The sequence below is a fragment of the Anabas testudineus genome, chromosome 21, assembly GCF_900324465.2.
Source record: "Anabas testudineus chromosome 21, fAnaTes1.2, whole genome shotgun sequence".
Lineage (NCBI taxonomy): Eukaryota > Metazoa > Chordata > Actinopteri > Anabantiformes > Anabantidae > Anabas > Anabas testudineus.
Genome location: NC_046629.1, coordinates 13,562,851 through 13,587,672, shown reverse-complemented (window position 1 = coordinate 13,587,672; position 24,822 = coordinate 13,562,851). Strand labels below are relative to the sequence as shown.

The following is a 24,822-nucleotide window of genomic DNA, read 5'->3' as shown; positions in this document are numbered from 1 at the left end:
AACCTTAAATACATCGGCCTGACGTCTTTCCCAGAAGATAACTTCCAATTGGGGAAAAAAAAAAAAAAAACTGGAAACTGTTTGTAGATACAAGAGCACAGATGGCACAGTTATACTTTGATAACACTGTTCCAACACCAGCTGTCTATGTTTGCATTTTTATTTGTACAATCAGGTGAGCCGTCTGCTGATGCTCGGTGGGGCAAATGTGAATTATCGTACCGAGGTCCTAAACAACGCACCAGTGCTTTGTGTTCAGTGCCACCTTGGTCACCAAGAAATCGCTTCCCTGCTGCTTGAGTTTGGTGCCAGTGTGGATGTGGTGTCTGAAAATGGCATGAATCCCCTCAGCTTCGCAGCTGCTGCAGGACACTTGGGATTAGTCATGCTGCTCTGCAAGAGGGATGCCAAGGTGAGGAGCCTGCTTTTACAACTATCTACTTACTTAATTATTTAGATTTAGAAATATCCACTTTGTTAGAGACGGTATTTATGCTAAGAACATGTTTACTTGCACAGTGATGCAGGACATAATTCATGGCTATTTAAATATGCACTTATGCAAAGTGTTGGCCGTAATTCCTGTACTTCTGTGCCATAAAACCAAGAATCTTGTTTTACTGCCAGGTTAATCACGTGGATAAGAGTGGCCAGTGTGCGTTGGTCCATGCTGCTCTTCGAGGACACCCAGATATTATCCAGTACTTGCTGGAGCTGGAATGGAGTGGTGAGGGGCCGCAGCAGGACTGCACTCTGAAGAACAAAGCTCTGCAGCAGGCTTTGATAGCAGCCTCCAGCATGGGACACACACAGGTCCGATGTACACACGTGCATATATTATTTCACACGATTTATCCCCACAAATTTCCACAACACATAATGAAGATTAATGAGTCTGAGGCTCGGATAAAGAAACGGTGAGGTGAGGTTGTTATGTCCACTTTATTAAGCCAAAAAAATAAAGAGAGAGAAATTCAAGAAAAACCCTAAACACCTTTCCTGTGATTTCAGGAACCTTCAATAAAAATTTCAAATTTTTAAGAGATCACTGGAAGCTAATCATAAAATCTAAGCACGTCTTGCTCTCAGTGATGATAACTAAAAGTGTTTTTCGGCCTTGTACGTCTGAAAGCAGGATTTGGAGATCGATCACAGTGCAGTGCCTTTAGCTGCCCAGGTGCCGACTGAAGGTTTATTTTGGCTTGCTCATTAGCTGGAATGGGATCCCAAGGCCCAGCTTAGAGTAACAGAACTGGGCCAGACTAAGCTCTCAGCTCACATGTAGAAGGAAACCCTGCTATAGTTCAGCTATTAATCAGATTGGACTTAACTCGCATAACCTCTTGGTGGTTCAGGCACCAGCAGTTCTCTATTCTGCTGTGATTAATTAATTATTTTCACTTTTTTTTTTCCAAAATTGTTATTCAGCTACATAATTATCATGTTCTATAACCTCTTGAAGCGTTATTTGATATCTTATGCTGAGAGAGTATGCCATTAATCTAAGTTTCTTTTTTGGCAGGTTGTGAGCAGCTTGCTGGCTTTGAATAATGAGCATGCTGTGCAAGTTGATGGCTACGACACTCTGTGGGGAGAGACAGGTATGTTTTCATCCATCTTTTTTTATATGTGGCTCTCTTTTATTAACACCTGCTGTTTTAGCATTCTGGACCACACCGTTATAATTGCACGCTACAGTGGAAGGTCTGTGCAGTAATGCTGCTCCAAGTTGTCTGGTAAAAGCTTTACTTACTGAATCATGTTTCCACTTAGTCAACACAGTATTTGCTCTTTCAGTTACAGTAACATCTCAGTGATACTGTATTTTGGACAGCTCAACTAATTACTGTATGCATTACTAATCATTTTTAGGTTGACTAATGCTGAAGAGTCAAAGTAGATATTGAGCTTGAATCTGTCGCACTGCCTGACTACAGTGGATTTATGCCTTTGCCTGATTTTATTATTTATTTAAGTGATGACACAAAGCAAGAGACTGATTATGCTAGTAAGGGGTATGGCACGATGTGGACCGTGGCTGTTATTAATGGCCTGCTTAAAGCCATTTGAGATGGACTGAGGAAATGGTACAAAAAGCCATTTGCAGTGCAGCAGGGAACAATATACAGGAAATTCTAAAAGCAGGAGGAGGTGGTCAGTGGTGGGACAAATCATGTAAAAGCTGAACAAATTAGCACAGAGCGATGTATTTGTTTGATAGAAATTACACAGTAGACAGCAAGACATCTGCAGTCATCATCACAATGTGAAAGGGTTCGAGCATCTTGATTTTTTTTTTGCCATTGCAGAGTTACAGCGCAGTATTGTGTGTATTATTAGTATATGCAGTATATCATTGTGCACTACTGTGACTAGTCAGCATACACCAAGAAGTAGTGTATATTGATACCACATTTGAACATGAACTGCTAAAATATTTCTGGTACATTATGTAAGTTTCAGACACGCCCATGTTACAGCTACAGAAGCTCTTAGGATTTTCAGGGCAGAATACTTCAAAATGCTTTTGCTGAGAGTTTAGTGATCTGGAGCTATAAATGTTCAAATTGCTTTCCTTACGTGAATGTGGTTTTGATCCTTTATGAGCATTTGATGCTTTTTCATACCAGAATAGATAAAACAGAAGCGTTTTAATAATAGTCTGTCTGTGCCTGTCTCCGTTGGAAGCCAGCAGGATTTAGCACTAAAGGTTTGGTGCTACTGGTATGTAGGTCAGTCTGTTCGTGGAGAGGCTGTCCACAGTGAGGTTAACTGGTGCTTGTGTCCCACAGTTGAAAACGCAATGCATTAGTCCAAAGATTTGGGTTGTAATAATAAGCCTAATGTGAAGCTTGCTGTGACTATTGTTGTGAATTATAGTAATTACATATCCACAAATATTAGCCACCTGTAGCTGCACTCCAGTATTTACTTCTCAGATCTGTTTACAAATTGGCTGTTAAATCACAACCGGCATCTCTTGGCACGGCTGCCATGCCTGTAGTGAAATATCAGAGCACAGGTAGCAATAGAAAAGCACTGAGCTATCACACTTGTGACAGGACTGCATATTTAGATATTTTTGTACTCATTAAAAAAAAACCTTAATCCTCATTTTGTCCAGTGTGCTACCTGAAAATGAGCCATTTTCTGCAGAGAATGAACATTTCCTGGGGGAGACTGAGTAGTAAAAATGACTCGGCTAATGATCACTAGAAGCAAACAACAGACATGACTTGAACTGAGCAATATATTTAATCTCAGTCACATTAAATCCCACTCCATTCAGTGCGGAGACCTATAATCCAACCTGGTAGCAGACAGTGCGCCTAGGCAGAGAATACCAAAGCTGACAAAGTTCCTGAAATATCCCCTTGAAAACTGGCCATTCATCATTGTCTCTGGAACAGTTTTCAGATAACAACCTGTCTCTGTGAAAATTTATTTCACATTTAAAATTCAATGGAATATTACATCTCTATGCAAATTGGTCCACTGTCTCCTGTGTTTAAATAGAGGCAGATTGGATTGTACATCTGTGCAAGCTCCGTCTTTTTAAAATCCCCTCTTAGGATGCTAAACACTTCTCCGTTATGCAAAGAAAGATCATTTAACTGCAAGAATCATTCTCACTGTCGTGAATGCACAGCAGCAGGATTGGTTAAAGGGAAAGACCAACAAATTCTTGTGCTGCAAATATATAATCTTTCATAAGTCATTAAGTTAGGATTCATAAAAATTTTACTGTGATTGATGTCATGGTGGTCAGTGTTCCTCTGTGTTTGTATGTTCATGATGATGTAACTCTCAGACCTAAGGATGTGAGAGTGGTTTACTGGCCACTGTAGTACTGGCTGCCCACTGCCCAGTGTTATTCTATGCTAATGTTTTTGTTATGTAAACTAGAATGCCTAAATGCAGAGGACAAATGTATGTGCAGTGTAAAATGCACCTAAATGCACTTAATTAAGCAGCTCTAACATTAGCATCCTGTTGGTAAAATGGTGATTTCTCCTGCAGACAGTGTCACAGCAGCATAATACTGTAGCTTAATAAGTGGAGTAGGCAGTGGGACGTTGTCACACTAAAACAGTAAATGTGTGTAAGGGGAGCAGAATAGTAGAGATACTCAAGTAAAGAAAAGGTTGCTTAGATTACACTTAGTTGAATAAATGCTATTGGCTTCCCATGAGGATATGCAAGGGGCTTTAATGGAGAACTTCTTGCTGAACACCTCAACAACCAGCACAGCTGCTCATTGTAACCCAGGACCATCCCAGGTGTTTCTAATGCTGCTCCCAAGGATACAATCAGTATCTAAGTTTAGTTGCTCAGAGTCATTGTTCTTTAATGTGCTGCGTGTGAGGATATCCATATTTTGAGCAGATGGAGGGTGGGGTTGTTTGGCTCTGATGGCTGTTCAGCCAGATGGATGATGTCAGTCAGATATGGAGGCTCAGTAGCGTCTGAAATCTCTCGGAGGTGAACGTGAGAGCAGAGCTGTTGTGATTCTTATGGTGGATCTCTCTGTTTGGACAAGCAGCGCTCATTTAAGACCGACCCATCTGCTGCCATACATCAGCAGCCACTGATTAACTGTAAGCATCGACAATTTCAAGGATCTGTCTCTCGTTTCTTTGCAGACCCAAATATGAGCACATATTAATAGAGAGTTAATTCAAGCTTTGTCTGACAAAGCTTCAAAATATAAACAGAAATGGGTGTTTAACAAAATTGTTTGACTTGGTTCTCTAATGTTTGTCTGCTGATGCATAAAATGACTGAATTCTCATTTCTCTGTTCAAGACCCAGGAAGCCTAAGGCAGGACTTTAATGAGTTTAATAAGCATAACATAATAGTCTGTTTCTAACTCAATTAGCACCAAACATTAGCCTACATTTCTCTGCTTATCTTCCTTGTGAAAAAAAAGAGGGATCCCGGGATTATAAACTCTATCTTTATCTCCTTTCTTTGCTCTCATGAATAAATCGCTCTGTACTGCACTCTACAAGTAATCATGCTCACCGATCGTCTGGGATACAGTGTCCTATCTAGCTGAGTGTTAAGTGGAATGGCTTAACTTTCACCTCTGTACTGTACCCGTACCTTAATTTGGTCCTCTGTGTGTTTCTTATTCTCTCCTCCCTCTAGCCTTGACAGCAGCAGCGGGCCGGGGGAAGATGGAAGTATGCAGCTTGCTTTTGGAGCAAGGGGCAGTGGTGCAGCAGGTCAACCGAAGGGGTGTGTCTCCTCTATTCTGCGCAGTCAGACAGGGACACTGGCAGGTAAGATACACTAAGTGCCTTAGAAACAGAGTAAGACTATAACAGTATTATTTTTCTGCTTCTAAGTGTTATAACATGTATGTATTGTTTTGCATGTCCAGACTTTAGAGTTAACTCTATTCAAAATGTTTCTGGATGTAGAGTCATGGTTTTTCTCCCTGTCTCCTAGATCGCAGAGCTGCTGTTGCAGCATGGTGCTGACATTAACATAAGCGACAAACAGGGCAGGACCCTACTCATGGTGGCTGCTTGTGAGGGTCACCTGAGCACTGTAGATTTTCTGCTTTCTAAAGGTTAGAAACAGCACAGTTCATTCACAAGTGATTATGGACTATTGAATCTTTTTATTATTATTATTATTATTGTTATGAAGCTTTAACTAACTCTGTTGGTTTGTGTCAAAGGTGCATCTTTAACTTCAATGGACAAGGAGGGACTGACACCCCTGAGCTGGGCATGTTTGAAAGGACATAAGAATGTTGTGCAGTTTTTGGTGGAGAAAGGTGCGGTCATCGACCACACAGACAAAAACGGACGAACTCCACTGGACCTTGCTGCATTTTATGGAGATGCAGAGATTGTAAGTGTAAATAAGTTTGGGCTTGTTGCAAACATACCAACACACTCAATCAGGCAAACAACACTCTTCATTTAGCGCTAAGTGAGAGCATCGCTATGTCATTATTGAACACATACCGTCCTGCGTTAACACTGCTCTTGACTGTTGACATGATGTTTAAGTGTTTTCAACTGTCTGCACTCTCATGCAGGTCCAATACTTGGTGGAAAGAGGAGCAGTGATCGAGCATGTGGACTATAGTGGGATGAGGCCTCTGGACCGAGCCATAGGCTGTCGGAACACGTCAGTGGTGGTGACTTTGTTAAAGAAAGGGGCCAAGCTGGGTAAGAACCTACTGTACATTTTATTAACAATTGTATTCAGTTTGGTGAGCAAATACTCAAGTACTAACGCAGCAAAGTAAGTACCAGTCCCTAGAAAGTGTGGTCTGCAGTTTGGTCACTTTAAGGCTAACACGGAGATTCTCAGTATTTAGTCTCTGTGTTTACTGTGTTTTTGCAAAGCTCGACATGTCATGATGCTATGAATAAGCTCAGAGTAATTCTGTGGGAAAACCCCGTTTCCATTGTTGCTTTTCACTCACCATTCAGTGTGTGTGTGTGTGTGTGTGTGGCTATCATTATGAGGATCAGTATGATTTTTTAACTATTGAGGACATTGTTACAAAGTGAGGACATTTTAGCTGATCCTTTAATGAGAAGCAATTTTTGGGGTTAATACTTGGTTTTAGGGTTATGGTGGTGTAGGGTAGGGTGAGGCATTAGTTGTGATGGTTAGGTTTAGGTTAAGACAGTACATTTGATAAATCAAAAATTAAAACAGAGTACATTAGCATGACCTACGTGACAGTATGGAGCTAGGGAATGCATTATGTCAGCGAGTGTCGTCACACTGACTGCCATACAAAATGTGTGTGCGTGCGACTACTTTCATTTCTAGTGGTATGTCAGTGCATGTGCATGTCCTTCTTTTTCTCCCTCATGTGGTGCTTGGCTAATTTAAGAATATGAGTTATCACCTAAATGACATTCATAGAGCTATCTGGGTCTGCAGCTTATCTGCACTGCACTCTGCTGTCTCAGAATAAAAAATTAAAAAGGAGTAACAGTATTTTCTATCAGCACAGTGAACAGTCTGCATGCTTTCACAAAGCTGTTTTAAGTGGAGTGACACATAATTGTATATTGTCACACTACACTTAACATTAACATTTTCATTTCTCTAGAAATGACCACTTTTGCATGACATCTTTTCTCCTCACTCTCTCCCTCTTGACTCTCTTCTTAACGGCTTTCAATAAACTAAGGCTACAGAACGTCACCTTATGATCGATCAGGTACAATCTTTAGGTAACTTTACCTTGTTCCAATTTCCAGACAATAAAGTGATCATCTGTTACCACAAATAACAGCAACTTAACACTTGTTTCTCGACTTCTGTCCTTCCTTCTTTGCATACAGGGAATGCTGCTTGGGCCATGGCTACTTCCAAGCCTGATATCCTCATCATTCTTCTTCAGAAGCTGATGGAGGAGGGAAACCTCCTTTACAAGGTAATGTGCAGCAGGCAAAGAAATCACATCTTACTGTGAACTACAGAAAGCATTTGACTTTATCAGTGAAATGTCCTCAAAGAGACAAACATGACCTCCTTACGCTTACCCACTTACCACTAGTAGGATACCCTATGCAAGACCTCCTAACTTGTAAGTTGCTTTAGATAAAAGCGTCTGCTAAATGTTAATAGAAAAAAGTATTTAACAACAACAACAATTTAGGTCACTATAAAAATCAAGTGTTTTGTTTTGTTTTTTATTTTAGCTAAGTTTAATGTTTGAAGATGGATGGATGTGTATGTTCCACACTTCTTACAAAAAGGAGCCAATATCAATGTCTGCCATTTAATAGACTGGGTTTTGTGGCAGAAAGGCCAAACCTGTCATGTATATTGCCTGTGTGTTGTTTATGAGGTAGCAGGCTCTGCCTCTCTCTCTCTCTCCCACATTTGCTGGTTCTGTCCTTGTCCTCACCGGATGCTTTGTCCTCTGTGTCCTTCAGAAAGGAAAGATGAAAGAAGCAGCCCAGAGATACCAGTACGCCCTAAGGAAGTTTCCTCGAGAAGGCTTTGGTGATGATCTGAAGGCATTCAAAGACCTGAGAGTCTCCCTGTACCTCAATCTTTCCCGCTGTCGTAGAAAAACCAATGTAAGCCTCCCAAGGGACACAGTTTTTTTTTTTCCTTTGTTCCTCAGCCAGGGCTCTATGTTTAGCATGATCCTTTATTGACTATATAATTCACCAGATTTTTATTTGTCAGTGTGATATTATGGCTACAGTACAGTTAAACTGATAGATTGTTAAAACAAAAAATTACTTTGTTTTAGGGAAGTTTCCACAATTAACTTGAAATGTTTTACACAAGCGAAGGGATCTGTGACTAGGATTTCAAAATGTGATTTGAGCATGTGCGCGCACGGGAAGCTTGTTAGTGTTCAGATGGTAACGGGGAGGACGAGAAAGCTACACACATACTGTGCACTGGGCTCAATCTCCTCAAATCTTCTTGTGAAACAGTTTCAGTTCCTACATGTGCCAGCGTGCCTTCTCCCTCAGAGTTTGATCGTGTCTTGTGCCTTTTGCTTAAGTTTTTATCCAGTTTAATAGAACGATAAATGAAGTAGTCATTTGAGCTACATTGGATATTAAATAATGCGACGTGAGAGGATATTAAATAATGAGACTTTCTTCACAGTGTTAATTGTTTCTGCAGAGATTTAAAAAAAAAAAAGTCTTAGTTCAGCATCGCAACTTTGCAGTGAGCCAGCTGTTCATGTGATTACATGCCGCAAGCTAAGAAGAGATATGAAACAGGCACAGTGAAGTTGTCTGTTTCTACAGTACAGGACACCTGGGATGCCTGCTCTGCTATTTTATCACCTCCCACAGGTGTTGGAGAGATGTAGCATTCAAATTCAACAATTTCTTTGTGTTTAAAAATCTTCTTGTGACTGTGATACAAGGCAGACTTAATTCTGTCTGGACTATAGATCTACAGTATAATGGGTAAAACCTGTTTTCAGAAAAAACAGCTACTGAATTAAGACATACATTTAAGTCCTAAAGTATTTGAACAGTGACTGTTTTCAAAACATCGGCACAGTACACCGCCACAGTGGATTTGAAATGAAACATGTTGCTTTTGTCACAGTCACATCATCAATAAATACAATAGAAACCATTCCTTTGGCAGCCGCACATGCCCTCATCATAACACCAGACTTTTTACGTAAACTCTAATCTGGCCTTTCTTCCTTCCTTTTTTAATTTACCATTGGTTTACATCTTGTGACAAACTCTGTATTTATCTTCTGTTAAGAATGTGCCAAATTGTTGATTTGCCAATATAATGTTTTTACCATCTCTCTGATGGACTTGTTTTGTTCTTTCAGCCTTACAATGGCTTGTTCACTGGCAGTGACGGCTCTTGGGATTTCAAATTGACAGTTAACAACAGGTTCCAAAGACAAATGCGACACTTAAAATCAATTCAAGACCCTTGATGTGTTTACTTACTGCTAAATGAAGTAAAGAGGAAATAACACACACATCTGACCATGGAACAGCTGAGCTGCCAGCTGGCCAAATATTTCTTAACCACTAAAATTGGGGTCTATGTTAAAGATCTCTTTAGTTCTTACACATGCATCCAACCCTTAAATGAAAGCTGACAGTCTATACTCTAAGCACATAATTTTATGTCAGAGCCATTGTTGTGGCTTACAGAGCCAGTCACTGTTCAAATACTTGTGGATCTCACTGTTATTAAGTACAAAAGTACACAATGTATTTTATAATGTTACTTTCTGTGATGTGAAGCTATATATGGCTAAATGTCCTGGTCTGTGTTAAAGGTTAATTTTCAGTGAAGGATCAGAATATCAAGTGGTTGACTAAAAGTTATTTACCCTGCTAATCTTGTAGGATTTTGGGATGGCTGAGGAATTTGCCACAAAAGCACTGGAGCTGAAACCCAAATCCTATGAGGCCTACTATGCCCGTGCAAGAGCTAAAAGAAGCAGCAGGTAAACTATTCAGCACAGCTCCTGACCAGCTTCTGTAGGCGTTACAGTACAGTAGACTGTGTGTTCTGGATCTTGCATAAATGTCTGTTTTCTTTCCCATCTAAAGGCAGTTTACGGCAGCTTTGGCTGACCTGCATGAAGCGGCCAAGCTGTGTCCTAATAACCGGGAAATCCGACGATTGCTGGCTCGAGTAGAGGAGGAGTGTAAACAGATGCAGCGCACGCAAACCAAAGGAGGCCTCGCTGGGGCCGCAGCTGCTTCCAGCCAGGCGTCAGGAGGCCACGAGTCTGATCAGGAGCGAGATGAAAGACAGGAAGAACCTTCAGAGCACAGCCTTGCTAGGAGTGTGGAAGGCCAAAGAGACACTCTGGAAGAGGAAGGAGAGGAGGAGGAGGAGGAAGAGGAAGAGGAGGAGGAGGAGGAGACCTCACAGCACAACAGAACAGCTGAAGCCTGTTGGTCACAGAACAGTTATTCCTACAACAGAGTCTTACCCTCTGAGCATGTCAGCAACAGTATGGGACATCAGAGTCAGAGTCTGACTCCCAGCTCACCCCCAGGCCCGAGCAGGCTCCCCCCCCATCGGTACCCTCGAGAACACCGGGAGGCCCTAGCACAGCAGGGCCTGGTTCTGCAACCCACGAAGCAGGCCCAGATAGTCAAGACCAACCAGCATATGAGCTCCATGCAGGCAGGGGGAGGGGCAGTAGGTGGCCGTCAAGGAGGGCCCAAATCTCAGTATGCTCCTTCCAGTCCCCTACCCAGCCGACACATGTCCAGCATGTTGAAGCCTGGACCAGGCATCGACATCAGCCCCCTGCCTCCCCCAGCTGATGAGCCTGTGTATGGGAACCGCATGCCACTAGCAACTGCCTCCACTTCCATGGGTCACAGTTGTGATAACGAGAACCTCCATTCAACCCAGGCGTCCTACACATCCTGCAGCAGCAGTTCTAAAAGTCTGGGTCAAGAAAGGCTGTCTGCCCACTCTGCATCTTCCCTGGATGGGCTGGCCTGCTCAGGTCCGGGTCCACAGGGGAACCACTCTGATCCAGGAAAGGAAGGATTGTGTGGTGCAGTTGGACCACAGGGAGGAGCCAATAGCAGCAGCATGCGTGTGTCCAGTTCCACTAGTAGCCTGGCTTCCAGCAGCAGTCTATCAGACAGCGGCAAACTGGGACCTGATGTCCGCACCAAGACAAAGCACAGCCAGCAGGCCAGCTCTACAACAGAATACAAACCCAGGCCCTTCATGGGCATAACTGACAAGACGGCACGCTTTCAGCAACAGCAGCAAGTCCAACATCAGCAGCACCACAGCTTGCAGAGTCACCAGAGTCTGCAGTCGGCCGGCCGCAGCTGGCTGAACCACTCGTCTGACGGCCTGGTGTGTCACAACATGTCAGCAATGAGTCTGCAGCCAGTCGACGCTGAGCTGCCTTACACCAAAACAGTGAGCACTTACCAGGATCAGCACAAACATCTGCCACCTCAGGGTGCTATGGCAATGAGTAGCTTACAAAACGGCATGCATGCCAAGGAATATGCAGAGAAATTCTGCCAAGCCACCAATTGTTACAAAGAGTCCAAGCCAGCGCTGGCTATGCAGCACAGTTTCATGGACAGTAAGCCCAAGCAGACTGGCCTAGCCCGAGATAATCCTGCCATTCACGTAGCTTCAATGAAACCAAAGCGATCATTTATAGAGTCAAATGTGTAGAGATGTATGTTATCTCTCTGAAACAGTCCACAATGCATACGCACACACACTAGTAACTATCGAAAGAGGAGTTGTTTTAATGTTTTAACCAGCCCCAAACAGAATACAGTCTTTACGCCTTGTAAGAAGTACAGGATGCAAGCTGTTTGTTTTGCTGTGTGAATACAGACTGCAGGCAGTGTACCGAATGCTCCAGATTTCTCTCCTCCCAACCTGTCGCTTGTGGCTGTCAGCGTCTGTTACAACATGTCCAACCATCATTCAGCCAAGCGGAAGACATTGCACTGAAGAAAGTATTAGGACGTGTACCGTACCGTCCTCATCGGAACAAAACGTGACAGTCAGCACTTTATATACAGTTAGGCCGCTCGAGTGCTTAAACAATATATTCAGTTACATTTTAATGTTATTACAGTTTCGAGTGAATGGAAATGAGGTTTTGAACTGTATTCATTACGCCAATAGAGTTGAGAGAGAGACAGAGGAGTAAGGAAGAGAGAGTCCTCAGTGAACGTATAAGAAAGTCTAAAGGACGGGCATTCCTGTGTTTCACAAAGGATGTTATAGATCCTTGTGTATATTATATAGATATTTACTTTTCCTTCTTTTCAGTGAAGGTCTAAGTCTATGTGTATTGACAAGTTCAGAATTGTGTATTTTGACTTATGCACAATGTTGTCCAAATGGTGTTAAAGATTCTAAAAAAAAAAAAGCATTTGTTAAATATGTTTGTACATTATATAAATCACCATTAACATTGAAATCCTTTCTGTATCTGCTTGTTGTTGCTGTCTAGTTTAATTTATTTACAGTGCCAATGGCTTGGTTAATTGTAAAAGCAATATATTTTATATAGTTATTTTTGCACAGCTACTAAGACATTTTATGATGTTAAGTTTAAGTGCATGCAACAATTGCAGTTTATATTACAGAGTAAAAAAAGAAATCAACGAAAATAAATGGTTTTGGGGCACAGTGCCATCAGCTCTATTTTAATATGTATGTTAAAAGCAATTGTTGCCATGTTTTCAGTATTGTGAGCTTTATTAGCTTTGGTCACATACTGTAATAGAACATTACTGCCATAGCCACCATGGGAGAGAGAAATAAAGACCCACTGAGGAAAAATCCAACAGGTCTACTGGCTTTAATTCGAAAACAAAACGACTTAAGAGGACACTTTCCATTCATTTGGTGCATGTGTTTACTTTTTTTTTTCTTACTGACAGATTATGATATATGCATCATGAACTAAAGGTCACTCTGTTGCTTCAGTGAGCTCTGCTTTTAGTTTCCTCTCTGTACTGTATATTGATGAGCCTCAGAGGTGGTGATCAGACCCACTTGCTGAGTGACTGCAGGGCTTCAGACCCCCTGTATTGCATCTCTGATAGTAACGTGGTATTTAGGCTATAAGGTATGCCCACTGTGTACGTCCTCGGTGCAGAATAAACAGAGCTATTATCTAGCAGTTTACATGAGACACACTGGGAACCTTAGAGACTGGTGTCTGCCTTGACCTTGGCCCACGGCCAAAGTGTGGCTTGTTTGGTCCCTCTTGTCAAAGGGGTGGAGAAACACTTTAGGATACTGCTTCTATCATTCCAGGTCAGATGTTTGACCCTGCAGTCCTACAAGCCCCCGGAACGCAGAGCACAAGGGAACAAAGGAAGGCAACAATTTGCAGATTTGCACTGAGCACCTTCGGCTAAGCTGAGACAGACCAGCTCTCTTTGCTCAGAGTGCAGTAAAGAGGAGGTCACCTGCTCCTCTCTGCAGCATCATCTCAGCCAGATGACGGCTTCTGTTTGGATGCTTTTGTCTTGAAAAACCCTCTCCAAGGGATATGTTGACCAGTTCAGGCACCGACCCCTCAGGTTTTGGTGTCATCAGAATAACTGGTGTCAAGCACCCCCAGTGCTCTTACCACACTTCTAAAGAAGGGCACCACAGAGTCAGTTCAATGTTTGACTCAACTTGTTTCCTAGTTCCTAGTAGGCATTCAAACATAGTTTAATGGACTTATAATAAAAGTTAATTTCATATTTTATTTGTGAGAAAAAACTTTGCATGTTATTGCTACATTACCAGTACAACAGTAGTGCTAGCAGAGCTACACAGTATAATGTCTTGATTTTGATCAATATATTCAGGATATTTTGCCACATGTGACTCCAGTTGGCAGCCAGCAGAAAACTGTAGTTGTAACAATGTATTTTAATAGTATTAGAATCACTTGTTATCGGTATGGCTACTGCTGTTTAATGATCAAGTACCTGTTTGGTGGATTCCAACAAACAAGCCGATGAGAGCTGCAGTCTACTGGCCTGACTTCCATCGTGTTATTGCCATCTTCAGAGATCTATTGGGGGTGAGGAGTGTAGTCTGTAGGGGCAAATTTGTCATGGGGCTGGTTTTGTTCTTCCCTCGTATCCAGCTCTCGATGGATTCTCGCTCATATGAATACCCGTCTGTGGAGCAGAGGCACATCGTGTCACCTTGAATCCATTTAATAAAAATATCTGCACAGAAAGAACCGAAGACTCAGGTTTGAGGCTTGGACAAGTTTTTAGCATTTGTTGTTTAACCTGCAGCAATGACTGGATCCTCCATCAGCTCTCTGGTGATTGGACACAGAAACTCGTCTGGAGCCTCTGAACCGCTCTGTTCTGCCTTCAAGGCCTCGATTTTCCTCAGAAGACGACGGCGGAGGCCCACAGACTCTGGGGAGCAGGCACGCTGTTTAGTATGCTTTTCAGTGTGGTTGCTGAATCACGTCACATGCACTGCAATTTCTTGCAACACTTAAGTTAAAGCACAGGTTGCTTGTAGCCAACGTCTAGCGTGTAATTAGACTGTATTTCACATAAAACAACTCAGCGTGCTATGTTTATGTTATTCCTATTCAAAGTGAACATCACTTATTATTCTGCTGGAGAATAAACAACATAATGACCAAATCAGGGCTAAATCACCAAGCGCACAGCTGCATGTTGCTTCCCACAGACAGCACCTTTTAAATTCATCATCAACTGCGCATTTCTCCACCGGCTTCAATGTAGGAATGACCTTCACAGCCACACACGATAAGTGTTGTGTCCGTGGAATGTGACGGTGAGGTCTGAAGCAGGCAGGGACACAGCGAATGAGAGCAGCTGCTGTCACGTTGTTCCTGCCTGCTTCCTCGAGTCCTCAGATGGTTTTTGAATCAAAAGAAATTATAGACAGTATTATGTTAGTGCTTAATTCGACTGTTATGTTGAACCAAAGAATGGATTGTTAATGTGTTTATTTTATTATTTAATAGCATTCAGTTTAAGGAGGTAGACAGGAAACATTGGAGAATAGAGAGGGTATACTCAATGTAGCAGAAATCCCCATCCTTCCTCAGACCACCCTATTTTATGTTCATGGCTAAACTGGCTCAACTGTTTTCCTCCATAGTGTTACCATCCTGTGATGAGGAAAGAAGAAAGCTTCAGTGTGGTTTGTCACTGATTCACATTTGCTGAGGAGTGCCTAATAAACCATCTGGTTCTAGCTTAAAGTTGATGACTATGGAAATTATGTCAGCTGATACATTTCGGGAAGGTGATAAAAACTATGGCTTGAAGTTGCGTGGAAGAGACTCCTGTTTTGTTTTAAAATGACTCAGTATGTTGTTGTTGAACTGCTCATTCAATGTGTACTCAAATGCCCCCATCAAAGTGAGAATATTTACTGTAGCCAATTAAATGTTGTGCATTCAGCTTTATTTTGAACTCTTTTCATAGAGCAAAAAGTGAGGATGTAAAGTAGTGGAGGGAAGCATTCGAGCACACATGACAAAGACTGCTGCTTGTTACCGTGAACTTGGCGCCTTGAAAATGCTGCATTCATGTTTTAAGTAAAACAGGCAGAGCAGAAGAGCCGCGGAGGTCTGTCTGCTGTCGCAATGGCAAATTGTTTAGATCCTATGGGAAAAGTGACTCAATCAAGATGTCCTCTCTCACTGAAACACGCTGAACCCATTAGGTCCTCTGATTCATCCATTAAATTACTTTTGGATGGGGAAAAAATTCCACTTAACAGCTGTATAGGGTTTAAGATTGTCAGAACATGTTTCATGATGGGTCAAAGTATTAGTGCTATACTGTGCACTTTACATTTAGATGGATCATTTGATGAGGAGCTACAATAAAACTGCAGGATGAGGCCATCTCCACAGAGACACGTTGAATTATATCCAACAGGAACTTTTCTTTTTCTCCCCTTACCCAAAGATTCATGAATATTTCATCAAGTCAAATGCACCGGAATCTAATTTGCAGTGTGTGTGTGTGAGCTCACACGAGCGTGTGTTTGTCTGTGTGCATGCACACATTTACATAAACAGCATGCATGGAAAATGAATGTTTCCTCGGCCCTTATTCTGCGGTAATGATGAGAGCTGTCCTCCATGTTAACACACGGGATGTTCAGTCCATAGGACATGCTTTGCATCACTGAGCAGTGTGCAGGTGAAGTTGATTCCACTGCTGTTTTTAAGCTGTGTTTGCTGCTGTCCAATTAAAGCGAACGCAACGACAGGCAAAAGGGCATTTTTACTGGGATTAAGGGGATGCTGGGATTGTGATCCAGCTAGTTACATGATTACAGTCGGCAGAACCAGCACCAGTCATCAGACTGAAGACAGCTTCTCTGGACATTAATGCATTCATGCAGCATGTGAACAGTTTGATACACCCCCTTCAAAACAGTGTGTGTGTGTGTGTGTGTGTGTGTAAGAATTCAAAACAGCGGCGCACTTAGCTGAAACTACCCGTTTGGAAATACTAACTAGAAAACACTCATACCTCCATCAAGGACATGAAATATAATTCCCTACAGTAAGTGTGTTATTTCAGCAGAACATAATTAGTTTTTCTTCTGCAGGGGGGATGTGGACACTTCATGCATATTTGTGCCCAGCTGGACGCATCGAACTGGGCGTCAATGGTAAAGTGGACATTATTCACATTTCTGCTGTTTACACATGGATCCGTTTTGTGCACGTTAATGATGTACAATTTTATTTGGCGATTTTCTTATCCCTTTCAGTCTGTACACTGAAAAAGCCACAGCTACAGATTATGAGTGTGTGTAAGTGCGGGTGTCCTGCTGTTGTCGGAGAGGTTCCCCTTTAATTTGTACGACTGCACTCGATCTAAGCTAATTATCAATTTCTCATCATGAGAGATGAGAAAGTAAGAAAGTGCGCACCCACCGAAAACCTTCAGCACTTAGCATCCTTAGTGGAAGTAATGATGCTGACATTTGTGCACCGGGTTTTACTTTGGTGTTTCATCAGTGTGTTTATCTATTACAGGCAGAGATATTTAGTATTTGGCTGTAGTTTGTATGGAGACACTAACCCAAGACCTTGGACGACTGAGTGGACTAATCTTATTTCCAGAGGGATTATCATTGTTTGTGACATAAAGGTCATCCTGCGGGGTGCTCTAATGTGATTTGTGTTTGTATAAGCAGACAGAAATGCTACAGATTCACGTCCCTAAATCACATCACTATTTTGGAGGAGGTGTTGGTGGGAAATCAGATCACCAATAAAAGCATCTTATATCATGCTATCGAATTTAGGCTCGTCATGTTTTGGGATCAAACAGCAAATCCCCATCCCCGTGTGCCTGTGGGATTATGGGTAGAGTACACTAACATGCGTGACTGTGTTTTATATTCCGTGCTCACCGATTCCCAGCTCTGCTGCCGTTTCCTTGCTCAACTGGCTGAGCTCTAGTCCATCCATGTTGTTGACTTTAAAGATGCTGACAAGCTCCTCCAGTCCTTCCTCACACAGCCAAGTCTGCACATCCTCCTCCGACCAATCAGCAAGCAGCAGCCTAGAGTGACCCGGTAACTTCCTTCCTGCAAAACACACAACAGGAAAGGAGGAAGTGCTCTGCTATTATACCGCCGTCTCCTGCAGCAAAACTTATCTGATGTAAACAAACAATTTCCCCTCACACTCCACAGAGAAGGACACACTCCCTCCGTGCTGATATGGGAGTGACAATCACTTTCCTGCACACACATAAGAAAATTAATCCCAGGGTTGTTTTATTTCAGACCGTGCCAGCATGCTGCTCATCAACCTTAACATGACACTAGAGAGAGAGCGGCCATCATCTATCACACGAGGCAGAGATATACTGGCCTGTTGTGTGCCGGCCCTGCTAATGACACCTCACAGCAGCTTCATCGCCCATCATTAGCCACGTGAAAGATAACCCCCGAAGACTGGAAGGTGTAGCTCATTACCGCCACGCCACATGGTGGATTTCTCCATTACCTCTTCCTGCATCTGCTAGCTTGAACAATTTACATCGATGGATAGTCTCTTATATTCTATTAAATGATAAAATGCCATTTCATAATGCCTATGCTTAAAAATGATGAACAGCTCTGGCTCCGTTCTAAAACATCCTGATGCTGTGCTACGTTCTGGTCCACTGATGCTTCAGCTCGTAGAGGAACTTGCATCTTTTTGTCTGTGATTACTTTTTGCGTAGGACGTCACGACTCGGTGCAGGAGTTAGGATCTTACATTTTTAAAGTTGCTACCAGCTCTGTGAATCTATAATCGCATACAAACTGAAAATCACAAACGTCAACCACATGGTGGTGCTATACAAAAGTCTGAGGACCATGAATGTCCAACTTTAAAGGTAATACATCATTCAGTTGTCAACATATATCAGTCTGGACTGAAGTGTTGGACCCACTGACGTTTTACCTTTTTTGGCAAGAATAAAAATCTATGTAAACATAACTTTGTCCCAGGCATAATTCTACTGAATGGAAACATCCACTTATTGGTTCTACACAGCAGAAAGTAAGCAGAGTAACACCACCTCCTCTCTGCAGCGCTGCCTCATAGTGTGTGGAGTCTCCCAGTCTAGAAAGTGAAGTCATGGAAACACTGAACCTCAGAGCTTCACTGCAGGCTGGGACAGCTCAGACTGCAGTGTTTTAATTACTTGAACAGATGTATGAAGCTCCCCTCATCATCTTCATTCTTTACGGCTTAAAGGATAAAGCTGATAGTCCATTCTTCTTGCTGTCATGAAGGGACCAAAACAAACAATGAATTTCTTCGACTACTAAGCATTGCCTGCAGATCCAAATCCTGATAAGGCTTATTCCTCTATGCTGTGGACCTGTAGACACATTACATTTGGCTTGTTCAACATGTTCCTTCACTATATTGAGCATGGGTGATGTAGTTTATGCTGCCACTGTAAATACTCATTGTCTGGTCTTAGAGTATCTACAGCACAGCTGAAAATGACGCAATACATGCTACAACAGTCCCCAGTTAATGCACTGTTCACCCAATTACCACTAAATTTATCTAATGGTCCTTCCTACTAAAACACGTGTTCCATTATTCTGGATGATTAGACTGACAGTATAGACGGAGTGATGTCGGAGATATGTCACTTATGCAAGTTGCTCACAGCTGGAAAAATTAAGTATGGATGGTGATGAAACAGCTGCAGATTTTGCAAAACAGAACCAAGCAATCAATCTCAGGAAAGCCGTCTTTCTTTCAGTGACATTCCAGTTGCAGTTTGTGTCCATTCAGCAGTAAGTTACTGTAAATGTGACACAATGCGTCATAGTAACAGTGCTGACATGCTTTATGTTAGTTAAGTCCAACTGTGGTCATTGCAGGTCATAACCCTGCAAAGACTTTTTCCCTCTATATCCTGAGGGAGAGGATCTGCACCACATTTCACTGCAAACCGAGATACTTCAGTCTGGACCACAGCGGTGAACTGACAGATTAAGTGAATATTAACAATTCAGTAGGAACAAATAGGCTCCGGAAAGCAAAAAAAAAAAAAAGTCTTACCATACCAGTCTTTTCATTGGATTTGCTGACATAAGGAAAATAAATGCCAGCCTCATTCTTTAAAGCCTGACAGTAACTATATCACTTTACTTTTCTGGATTTCCATTAGCTTCGCCCAAGCTGAGGCTTTTCTTTTTTTTTTTTTTTTGGGTCCACATGACGGTGTACAGTATGCCAACATACACATAATCACAAGGAAAAGCTTTCCATCACATGCAAACAAAGATAACTCTGTGACAAAACGAGAAAATCTGCCTTCAGTGGATCAAGACATAACGCTATCTAAACATTGGTACGAGACCCTGAAACTATTCACACGTTCAAATAAATTAATTCAAATGAAAAAGACTGGGTTACTGTGAATAATTCTACATTTCTATGGGTGAAACAGAAAAATGCATTCATTTACCTTGGCACACCGTCGCCTTTGATTCAGCTGCGGCAGAGAAAACATAAAAGTGAATAACGTTAATATGTGACACGAAAGAAAGAAACAATATTAGAGGGAAGACGGCGAGAAAGGTAAAAAAAGTCACATCTTGACTGAGGGGGAATTTGCTTTGTGAACTGATGCCCCAGCTGTCTGACAATTGCGCCTTCATTTGGTGTTTCGAATGTTTTCTTTCATGTTGGGTTTGAACCTTTTCTTTTTTAAAAGAGAATTCACCTTCATAACAACAGCTCTCTGGGGCTCAGTGCTAGTTTGCCCCTGCTGCACCAATAAACATCAATCACAATTCTTCCTCTAGACACTGCAGCCAGACAGAAATACACATGTAATAGGAGCTTCTCTAGCTGGATTTCTCCCAAAACACTCTTCTACGAAGGCGTTGCCGCCTCCAAATGGCTTCTGGGCTTTGAACCTCTGCTAACAGTCGGTTTTAAAAAGGAGTGAGTGAGTGCGCATTTGTCTGCTCCAACCTAAACTATTCTCTGTTAAGCGGTTACCGGTTCTGCTGCTGTCTCCATCTCCTACTCTCCACACGTTCACTATTCTGTCCATGGAGCCGGTTGCAATCCACGGCATGGTAGGAGACAGAGCGACAGCAGTCACATACCTGCGGAGAGGAGGTAGGGGGGAGGGAATGTGAAGGGCGTGCATGACGGACTGAAACTGGCCCAGGAATAGATTGGTTCCCCTAAACTTAAAAAATAATAATAAATAAATCAAGTTTCAGATCAAACAGCATCTTAAATCCTTTCAAGCACTTCAAAGCGCAGTGCTGGTGCCTACCTGTGGTGTCACTTCAATGACTTGTCTAGAAAGCAACGCTGGAGACTGTGCACTGCTGCATCGCTGCACCCAGTGCTTCTGGGAAAAGCTAATCAAGCAAAAATGGCACCTTCTGATCTGAAACACTGAATCGACTCTTATTCTGCTGTTTGGCTGAGAGCTGCAGAGATTGCACAGTCGCTCACCTGTCGTGCTGTCTCAGAGTGTGGAGCAGGGTTCCCAGGTTCTGGAAACAAAGTGCAAACAAACACGGATAGAAGAGGAATGTTTGGCATCTGTGTGTTTACAGCAGATGTGGTTTACTGTTTAGAAATCTGTCCTGGAGCAGCAGAGCTCAACATTTTCAGCTTTACTTACCGTGTCGTATATTGCAACACTTTTATCCACGGAACTGTTAAATAATTAGAGAGGAAACAACATTAATGTCATTTGAAAGAATTCATATGCTCATATTTGCATTACAATAACATATTAAAGGGAATCAATTAATGCTAGTCAAACATAAAATATGATGTTTGCATTTAAGTGCTGCGAACAGAGCACAGATTAAGCTGCAGTTTGTTTGACTGAGAGCCAGGTGAGGAAAAAGGACCCGAGCACAAGATCACACACAACAACATACACTCCTCCTGTGGCCGACTGAGGGAACAGCAGGATCTGTGTTTAGCAGAGGCGTCTGAATAGAAAGGAAAATGCAATTTCAACGTAATTTGTCAAAAGTGACCAAATTATTTCACAGCAAACCACAAGAGAAATGAAGAAGTCGTAAGTCTCACAAAACAGAAATCAGTGCAGACGTAGGAGGTGTTCATTAGAGCTGCTCACAAAGCCGGAGACGAGAGCAAGTGATTTATGTGGATTTGCGTCGAGCGTGTCTCACCCCGAGACGACCAGATCTCCATCAGAGGAGAAGGCGCAAGAGAGAACAGGAGCCGACTGGCTGGTGAGAACGTGAAGCAGCTTCATGGTGCAGACTGAGGGTCAACGACAACAAAACAACAACAAACAGGGAGGTTAGAGGATTTAATAAAGTTGTGGTTTTGTTCCACTACCTGCACGTCACCTGCACACAAATGCAAATCAACCAAAATTGAAGTTCACACACACACACACACACACTGTTCTGTGTCCTTCTACAAGCTGCTTAGAGATAAAAAATAAATAAATAAAATCCCCGTGGACCACAGCAGGTCACGATGTGGGACACTTTGAATCCTCCCCAGATATGGCAGTTACCACGGCAACACATCTTAGGCACTAACAACATGGCGCGTTCACACACTAACGAACATACAGTCAGTAGGTTGGTTACACAATCGATGGGCAGGCAGACATAATGTTTCTGTTCTGCTGTCTTCTCCACACACACACACACACACACACACACACACACACACACACACACACACTCACACACACTCATGCTGCTGCTGTATTTCAGCAGAAAGTCTTAAAGTGATTCATTATTAATAAGTGAGTGTGCAGCTGATTTATTCCACACACTAATATATTTCTTCTCTTCTGCAGAGATTTCAAGGTTAAGCCAGTCAGCAGTCTCCCTCTCTCTCCTCCTCATGGGTGATGGACTCGGGGAGTTTTCTACTTTTTTTTTTTAGGTTTTCTAGTTTTCTGGAAGCGGGCAGAGGGGTCAGCCTACCTGCTCCTTCACGCTGGGAAACAATCCATATTTTCAGCTGGCTGTCCTGTCCACAGGAGGCCAGTCGAAACTCCACACAGCAGCCGTCTGCAGAACAAAACACACATTCTCTCTCTCTCTCTTAATAACAAACAGAGTTTAATGACAAAATTGATGCTTTTTATTCCCCTAACACCGAATAATCACCACACCAGCCAACAAGATAAATAAAAAGCAGCAAGAACAAACATCTGTGTGGGGTGAATACAGAGTGAAGTGCGACTTTAAACGCCACAAACTCACCAACTGTGAACTGGGATGCAAACCTGCAGCAGGCGACTCCCAGGTCGTGGGCGTCTTTCTCAGCGTGGAGGAGGCTCACGTCCACATCCCACAGTTTGAGGTCTCCGTACGTGCAGCCGGTCATAAACATCTGGCCACATGGAGAGAAGCAGCAAGCCACAACGCTGGCCTCGCTCACTGCGCCGCATCTGCGAGAGAAGACGTTTAGGTTTTGTGTTACTTTAACAACCGAACAACAACAACAACCAAAAAAAACATGATCAGAATTAGAATTAGATCGGATCATGTGATTACAGATGTAGATAGGAGCTCTCCCAGAATGCACTGGGGTGATTGTTATTGTGTTTTTCCTTCCACTTGTTAACTGGTAAATGAGGTATTTCCAGTGCCTGGATACTGGTGCATGACGGGAGAGGTTTTCCACCACAGGCATACACATGACAACAGAACCGAGGCTACATACAGAGTTCAAAACATGTTTGTTTTTGTTTCTACTTTCCTCTGGAGCTGGAAACAGCTTTTCCTGTGTGTTTTTATCTGTTCTTCTCTCACTCACTTTTTTTTTTTTTCCCCAGTCAGAATTGTGCAATATCACCACTGACTCACGAAGGTCAAGGCCACATGGAGTCCACATGAAATGGAGAATGTGATAACAATGTGAAGGTGTGACCTGAGGATGTGAGATCATTAGAGGATCCTCAGACATTTTATGCTCTAAAAGATTCACCTAGGAATCAGTTAATAGCACCACAGGCTGGATGTGCACCTGAAGATTGGTCTTCTAGTGGGTTTCGCTTCACCTGCGTAATGTCTTGGAGGCAAAGTCCCACAGGGCGACGGTGCCATCACTGGCCCCTGCCAGCAGCAGGGAGGAGTCTGGAGCCAGTGCGCACACTCGGAGCGGACTGCGCGACGGGTGCTGCAGCACCGCGGCCGCCTCACCGGTGTCCGACCTCCACACCACGGCGGATCCGTCCGTGGAGCAGCTGATCAGGTAGCTGCCACAGGAGCTGAAGCAGCAGCAGTGAACCCCGTAGGCATGACCCGAGAGAGGAGAGCAGCGCAGCTCCGAGAAGTCGCGGGTGCTGTACACACGGAGAGTTTTATCAGCTGAGCAGGTCGCCAGGAGGGACGCAGAGAAGGCGCAGCAGCTGATCTCGTCCGTGTGCTGTCGCAGAGCGACATGGCTCCTTACATCTACACCTCTAATCTGCAACACACCTAATACAAAAGTACATTATATCCTCTAGATGTGAAGTAAAAGGAGGGTTCATGGTACAAAATAGAATACTAAAGGTCAAAAGCACTGAAGTGTGAGTCTAATGAACTTAATGCTTTTTACCATTTACCTGCGATTTAAAACCAGTGATTACTGTCGCGCCTACAAAGGCTGAGTGGATAATAGTGTTATTTTGAAAACCAGGTTTATTTCATCTGTGCCACCACAACAACTAGTTTAAAAATAATATCCTTACAAAAGTCGCTACTCATTTCACAATATTGATAATAAAATACAGTAACGCTCAACTTCAGCTGAGGTGAGATACGTCCCAGTGGATCAAAACCGTGTCCAACTCGCAGGCCTCGCATCCGTCCACAGGATGTCTGACTCTGGCTGAAGCTTAATGCTCGGAGATGAAACACACTACATGCACCCTATGAATTCTGTTGAGTGCATTTTCTTTAAGGGTTTCCCACAGTATATCCTATAGGTAGCACACATAGTGAAAAGATGGGAAAAAAAATTGTTTAAAGGTCAGGCACTGCAACACTGAGATGACAACAGTGTTTGAGGTGATATTTAGCACAGTTAATACATTAGATATACTGTATTAAATGCTACAATCATTCTTGTGCATTGACAATATGTTCAACAACACTGTTTTGTATGCCCACACCTGTTAGAAACAGGACTTGCAAGTAGTGGCAAACAACTACTTTACATATACCAGTGACACCTCAGTATAATTATTTTTTTACACAACTCACAAACGCAGATAAACAGCAGTACTGTGGGCACCAAAGCTGTAAACAGTTCTTTTCTTCTTTTTTCTTTTGATTGGCTTGTTCAATAGTCCATAAAGCAA

General features: G+C 42.7%; 2 protein-coding genes across 3 annotated transcripts in view; one reads left to right on the top strand and one right to left on the bottom strand.

Annotated features, from left to right (window-relative positions):
- The window catches only part of tanc1b (tetratricopeptide repeat, ankyrin repeat and coiled-coil containing 1b), an 88,438-nt gene extending 75,657 nt beyond the window's left edge, over positions 1-12,781 (top strand). The window contains exons 16-27 of one of the 2 annotated variants that reach the window (XM_026376017.1): positions 176-412; positions 628-813; positions 1,523-1,601; positions 5,153-5,286; positions 5,456-5,579; positions 5,691-5,866; positions 6,057-6,189; positions 7,173-7,202; positions 7,327-7,418; positions 7,924-8,070; positions 9,847-9,947; positions 10,054-12,781. In XM_026376017.1, the coding sequence (XP_026231802.1) occupies positions 176-412; positions 628-813; positions 1,523-1,601; positions 5,153-5,286; positions 5,456-5,579; positions 5,691-5,866; positions 6,057-6,189; positions 7,173-7,202; positions 7,327-7,418; positions 7,924-8,070; positions 9,847-9,947; positions 10,054-11,668 (3,054 nt within the window). In that variant the 3' untranslated portion in view covers positions 11,669-12,781. The remainder of the gene's footprint in view (positions 1-175; positions 413-627; positions 814-1,522; positions 1,602-5,152; positions 5,287-5,455; positions 5,580-5,690; positions 5,867-6,056; positions 6,190-7,172; positions 7,203-7,326; positions 7,419-7,923; positions 8,071-9,846; positions 9,948-10,053) is intronic. The other variant, XM_026376018.1, reaches the window with a different exon arrangement.
- A 1,163-nt stretch (positions 12,782-13,944) lies between these two features.
- LOC113172928 (WD repeat, SAM and U-box domain-containing protein 1-like) lies at positions 13,945-23,711 on the bottom strand. The gene is made up of 11 exons (XM_026376019.1): positions 23,502-23,711; positions 22,736-22,923; positions 22,454-22,540; positions 21,677-21,770; positions 21,154-21,187; positions 20,982-21,022; positions 20,511-20,620; positions 19,972-19,998; positions 17,396-17,572; positions 14,257-14,391; positions 13,945-14,139 (listed from the first exon to the last, which is right to left on the bottom strand). The coding sequence occupies exons 1-11, from the start codon at positions 23,579-23,581 to the stop codon at positions 13,988-13,990; spliced, it is 1,125 nt and encodes a 374-aa protein (XP_026231804.1). The 5' UTR covers positions 23,582-23,711; the 3' UTR covers positions 13,945-13,987.
- Between the last annotated feature and the right edge of the window lie 1,111 nt (positions 23,712-24,822).

Excerpts from the sequence above, each read along its gene's own strand:
- LOC113172928 (XM_026376019.1), bottom strand. The coding sequence starts at position 23,581 with ATGGCACCGTCGCCCTGTGGGACTTTGCCTCCAAGACATTACGCAGGT. Across the intron at positions 22,541-22,735 it reads TGCATCCCAGTTCACAGTTG|ACGGCTGCTGTGTGGAGTTT; the intron begins GTGAGTTTGTGG and ends TTTGTTCTGCAG. Across the intron at positions 19,999-20,510 it reads TGGAGACAGCAGCAGAACCG|CTGAATCAAAGGCGACGGTG; the intron begins GTAACCGCTTAA and ends TCTCTGCCGCAG.